The sequence below is a fragment of the Phyllobates terribilis genome, unplaced genomic scaffold, assembly GCF_046119375.1.
Source record: "Phyllobates terribilis strain yellow unplaced genomic scaffold, ASM4611937v1 Scaffold_92__1_contigs__length_6168646, whole genome shotgun sequence".
Taxonomy (NCBI): domain Eukaryota; kingdom Metazoa; phylum Chordata; class Amphibia; order Anura; family Dendrobatidae; genus Phyllobates; species Phyllobates terribilis.
The window spans coordinates 2,273,929-2,279,928 of NW_027362852.1; the positions used below are offsets into that span (position 1 = coordinate 2,273,929).

Genomic DNA, 6,000 nt, shown 5'->3' on the forward strand with positions numbered 1-6,000 from the left:
AACTAATAAAGTCGGACATTTAATTTTGTATTAAAAATAATTGATTACATAATCAATAATTATTAATACAAAACATAAAATGGTGGCCCCTTCCCTGTAAGAATAGCACATGGCTCTTTTCACGTCTGGTTATTTCTCTAACAGGTAGAATATGCTCCGTTATAGACCGGGGACAGGTTTACAGCTCTATTTTTTGTGGACGATTGATCTGTAAATCAGAACTGAGACCGGTCCGATTTTCATCCGATTTGTAGATAAAGATCATCTATTGAAGTCAATGAGTCTGTCAGAAAAATGGCCAGAACCAACCATGTTGCCTGTACTGCCTGTTTTCCAGGGTCTATAGGCCGGGCAAGCGAGGCTAGGAAACCTTTAGCTTTTTACTTTACATATAGAAAATATGCCCCACTGAGGAGAAAAACTGACACACTGACCAAAATCAGATGAAAATGAGAAAAAAACACTGATTAAAACCTGACATGTGAACAGGGCCTTAGGCCTTAATCAGATGTCAGCAGGGTCGGACTGGGGCGTCTGGGGCCACAGGGGACACTGACTCTAGGGGCCACCTACAGCAATATGCAGATCTCTTTTCTCTGCTCTCCCTGTTATAGTGGAGCAGTGACCGGCGGCTCCTCACATCTACTGTGCACAGACTAGAACAGGGATGGACAATTTCTGGAGTTTGCATGAAAGAGCTTCTTTGGTTAAAACAAGTGATCACAGATTCATGGGCTGCACAGGATAGGTGATCACTTATTGATTGGAAGAATGGGGAAGTTTTATCCCTGACAGGACACTTATCCCCATTTTACAATGCAGCCACAGGTGGGACGTCTGACCACAGCCTCATTCGTTCTCTTGGGGGCTTCCAAAAAAGAGCAGCGCTCGCAGCCTCTGAGGGAATGAATGGATCAGTGGTCGAGTCGCACATGAGCTCCAGTCTAATGGGGAGAAAAGCTCCACATTCTGCCGATCGGTGCAGGTCCCAGTAGTCAGACCCCCACCAATCAATAAGTTATCACTGATCCTGTGGAGAGATGATGACTTGTTTTCACCGGAGAACCCCTGTAAGTGCATCTCTGACGCTCTGCTCCAAGTATTTCATCTCTAAGGCCACAGCCACACTATCAGTATTCAGTCAGGATTATTCTCAGGAGTGGGAGCCAAAACCAGGTGAGGAACAATCAGAGAAAAGGTATAATAGAAACAAGTCACCAATTCTGGATTTATCACCCACTCCTGCTTTTGCCTCTCACTACTGAGAAACAATACTGACCAAATACTGATAGTGAAGCCGTGGCCTCATGGAAAAAAATCTTTTCCTAGTTAATCTCAGCGAGAACAAATGACCGCCATACACAACATAATCCACTATAATAACACCAATAATACCACATACAAAAGGGACAAATATCGCCACACCATGACCAGACCACATATTACCACCACATAGTGACCAAATACTACAATACTGATCAGGAATACAAACCACAATACTAACAACACTGTCACTATACATATGAGCTCTGTATATAGTGTCAGTGTACAGGTAATACAGTGATCACCGGTGACATTATACACAGGAGCTCTGTATATAGTGTACAGGTAATACAGTGATCACCGGTGACATTATACACAGGAGCTCTGTATATAGTGTACAGGTAATACAGTGATTACCGATGACATTATACACAGGAGCTCTGTATATAGTGTATAGGTAATACACTGGTCACCAGTGACATACACAGGAGCTCTGAATATACTATATAGTGTAAGTGTACAGTAATACACTGACTCACCAGTGATGTCTCTAGGTGAAGTTCTTCATCTTCGCTTTTCTTCATTTGGCACAGTCCGCCATCACTTCTTCCAGCGAGGAATCATCTCTGCAGAAAATAACACACAGTTATCAATAACTGATCTCTTTTAGAGCACATTCCCACTTTTCCCCAGGCTTCTACACTACACCAGTTGAAGAAATAAAGCGACATAGTGGCGCCCTGCACAGTAACAGGACCCCCCTTTTGTCCCCTCTTATGGAAAACAGTTTCCTAAAAAGTAAATTATATTACAGAAGTAATAATGTCCCTAATTGGACTCTAAAGTAATAATGTTCCCCACTCGCCATCATAAACTAATAAAGTTCCTCAATCTGGCCACTAAACAGTAATAAAGTCCCTTGTCCAGCGAGGCCACCCATCTATCCATCCTGACCCCCCCCCCACCCATATATCCATTCTGGTCTCCATGTGTCCAGCCTGCCCCTCCCATATATCCATCCGGGCCTCCATGTGTCCACCCTGTCCCCCCCATATATGCATCCCACCCCACCCCATATATCTATCCAGGTCCCCATGTGTCCAGCTTGCCGCCCTTCACCTCCATGTGTCCATCCAGGTCCCCAACTTGGCCACCTTCACCTCCATGTGTCTCCCCATGCGTCCAGCCAGCCCCCTCTTCAGCCCCGTGCCTCCATCCATAAGTCACCCCATGCGTCCAGCCAGCCCCCCCCTTCAGCCCCGTGCCTCCATCCATGTCCCCACGCGTCCAGCCAGCCCCCCCTTCAGCCCCGTGTCTCCATCCATGTCCCCACGCGTCCAGCCAGCCCCCCCTTCAGCCCCGTGTCTCCATCCATGTCCCCACGGGTCCAGCCAGCCCCCCCTTCAGCCCCGTGTCTCCATCCATGGCCCCACGGGTCCAGCCAGCCCCCCCTTCATCCCCGTGTCTCCATCCATGGCCCCACGGGTCCAGCCAGCCCCCCCTTCAGCCCCGTGTCTCCATCCATGGCCCCATGGGTCCAGCCAGCCCCCCCTTCAGCCCCGTGTCTCCATCCATGGCCCCATGGGTCCAGCCAGCCCCCCCTTCAGCCCCGTGTCTCCATCCATGGCCCCATGGGTCCAGCCAGCCCCCCCTTCAGCCCCGTGTCTCCATCCATGGCCCCATGGGTCCAGCCAGCCCCCCCTTCAGCCCCGTGTCTCCATCCATGGCCCCATGGGTCCAGCCAGCCCCCCCTTCAGCCCCATGTCTCCATCCATGGCCCCATGGGTCCAGCCAGCCCCCCCTTCAGCCCCATGTCTCCATCCATGGCCCCATGGGTCCAGCCAGCCCCCCCTTCAGGCCCATGTCTCCATCCATGGCCCCATGGGTCCAGCCAGCCCCCCCTTCAGCCCCATGTCTCCATCCATGACCCCATGGGTCCAGCCAGCCCCCCCTTCAGCCCCATGTCTCCATCCATGGCCCCATGGGTCCAGCCAGCCCCCCCTTCAGCCCCATGTCTCCATCCATGGCCCCATGGGTCCAGCCAGCCCCCCCTTCAGCCCCATGTCTCCATCCATGGCCCCATGGGTCCAGCCAGCCCCCCCTTCAGCCCCATGTCTCCATCCATGGCCCCATGGGTCCAGCCAGCCCCCCCTTCAGCCCCATGTCTCCATCCATGTCCCCATGGGTCCAGCCAGCCCCCCCTTCAGCCCCATGTCTCCATCCATGTCCCCATGGGTCCAGCCAGCCCCCCCTTCAGCCCCATGTCTCCATCCATGTCCCCATGGGTCCAGCCAGCCCCCCCTTCAGCCCCATGTCTCCATCCATGTCCCCATGGGTCCAGCCAGCCCCCCCTTCAGCCCCATGTCTCCATCCATGTCCCCATGGGTCCAGCCAGCCCCCCCTTCAGCCCCATGTCTCCATCCATGTCCCCATGGGTCCAGCCAGCCCCCCCTTCAGCCCCATGTCTCCATCCATGTCCCCATGGGTCCAGCCAGCCCCCCCTTCAGCCCCATGTCTCCATCCATGTCCCCATGGGTCCAGCCAGCCCCCCCTTCAGCCCCATGTCTCCATCCATGTCCCCATGGGTCCAGCCAGCCCCCCCTTCAGCCCCATGTCTCCATCCATGTCCCCATGGGTCCAGCCAGCCCCCCCTTCAGCCCCATGTCTCCATCCATGGCCCCATGGGTCCAGCCAGCCCCCCCTTCAGCCCCATGTCTCCATCCATGTCCCCATGGGTCCAGCCAGCCCCCCCTTCAGCCCCATGTCTCCATCCATGTCCCCATGGGTCCAGCCAGCCCCCCCTTCAGCCCCATGTCTCCATCCATGTCCCCATGGGTCCAGCCAGCCCCCCCTTCAGCCCCATGTCTGTCCCCATGGGTCCAGCCAGCCCCCCCTTCAGCCCCATGTCTGTCCCCATGGGTCCAGCCAGCCCCCCCTTCAGCCCCATGTCTGTCCCCATGGGTCCAGCCAGCCCCCCCTTCAGCCCCATGTCCCCATGGGTCCAGCCAGCCCCCCCTTCAGCCCCATGTCCCCATGGGTCCAGCCAGCCCCCCCTTCAGCCCCATGTCCCCATGGGTCCAGCCAGCCCCCCCTTCAGCCCCATGTCCCCATGGGTCCAGCCAGCCCCCCCTTCAGCCCCATGTCCCCATGGGTCCAGCCAGCCCCCCCTTCAGCCCCATGTCCCCATGGGTCCAGCCAGCCTCCCCTTCAGCCCCATGTCCCCATGGGTCCAGCCAGCCCCCCTTCAGCCCCATGTCCCCATGGGTCCAGCCAGCCCCCCCTTCAGCCCCATGTCCCCATGGGTCCAGCCAGCCCCCCCTTCAGCCCCATGTCCCCATGGGTCCAGCCAGCCTCCCCTTCAGCCCCATGTCCCCATGGGTCCAGCCAGCCCCCCCTTCAGCCCCATGTCTCCATCCATGTCCCCACGGGTGCAACCAGCCCCCCCTTCAGCCCCATGTCTCCATCCATGTCCCCACGGGTCCAACCAGCCCCCCCTTCAGCCCCATGTCTCCATCCATGTCGCCACGGGTCCAGCCAGACCCCCCCCTTTAGCCCCATGTCTCCATACATGTCCCCACGGGTCCATCCAGCCCCCCCTTCAGCCCCATGTCTCCATCCATGTCCCCATGTGACCAGCCTGCGACCCCTCCATATATGGATGATGACCAATGCTGGGAACACTCACCCAGAAAAATGTGGCTATTGCACTTGACTTGAAGTTGAAGCAGGGAGAGCTGTAGCCAGGCCTGCAGTCTTGTTTCCAGGGTGATGGTGAGAGAGCAGAGTGCAGGTCACCGCATACTCAGCCCAGGAGCCGGCTTAAAAGGCCAAGAGAGCAGGAGAGAAGAGGGCGGTGCGCGGTGCTGGTGCGGTGTTACATACCCGGACGGGAGCCGGTGTTACAAGGCCAATTCCAAGGGAGCAGGAGCCGGGACTGGAGAGCAGAGCGCGGCGTATGAACAGCGGGCAGGGGAACAGGGAGAGGAGAGCGTGACGTCAGCGTGTCACCTGACACCACACAACTGCCAGCCACCAGCGGGAAAGCAGAGCGCGGTGCGTGTCACCGCCCACCAAGATCACGTCCTCCTGTCATGTGACTATGCGCGTCACCCGCTGTCACCACTGAATAGTATGAGCGCCGCACGCGACGCTACATTTCCTTCGGCTGCGCTTTTAAAGGGCCCGCACTTTTTAAGAGCCCCCGTTACCAATTCTCTCACTCTCTCATCGGGGCCCACCGGGAATTTATCACACCAGGCCAGTCCGAACCTGCATGGGCCCATCAGGTAAAGTGATGGAATGAAGTTTTCTCTCCTCATGTTGTAAAATGACATTTTCTGCCACCTATTGATGAGAGAAAAAAAGTGATGAAGATTTACAAACTTCTAACATTAGTCAGTGAAAAACATACAGAACAAGGATGCAAATGGATCTTTTTTTGGCAATCCAATCATTTGAATGGGCCAGTTTTATCTGCAAATCAGATTACAATCAAACATGTCTCAAATTTCTTTTGTGAACCATCAGCATCAGAAAAGGTCCATAGACTATAATTATTATGTTTTTATAAGCTAAGAAAAGGAACACAATGCAAACTCTAAAATCAGACATTTAAATGGATGAGTTTGGTGGGCAAACAGGGTCTGACTGGAGCACCGGGACACTGGACGATTATCCGGTGGGCCAGGGTCCTTGGCAGGACCCTGAGCAGGACGTAGAGGGGGCCCACTGGTTTCA

The 6,000-nt window shown here is 55.2% G+C and overlaps 1 protein-coding gene across 1 annotated transcript in view; it reads right to left on the reverse strand.

Annotated features, from left to right (window-relative positions):
- LOC141197839 (isovaleryl-CoA dehydrogenase, mitochondrial-like) overlaps nt 1-5,131 on the reverse strand; it is a 41,670-nt gene extending 36,539 nt beyond the window's left edge. The window contains exons 1-2 of the mRNA XM_073662909.1: nt 4,949-5,131; nt 1,803-1,889 (exon numbers count right to left, since the gene is read on the reverse strand). Coding sequence (XP_073519010.1) covers nt 1,803-1,847 — 45 coding nt within the window. The 5' untranslated portion in view covers nt 1,848-1,889; nt 4,949-5,131. The remainder of the gene's footprint in view (nt 1-1,802; nt 1,890-4,948) is intronic.
- Between the last annotated feature and the right edge of the window lie 869 nt (nt 5,132-6,000).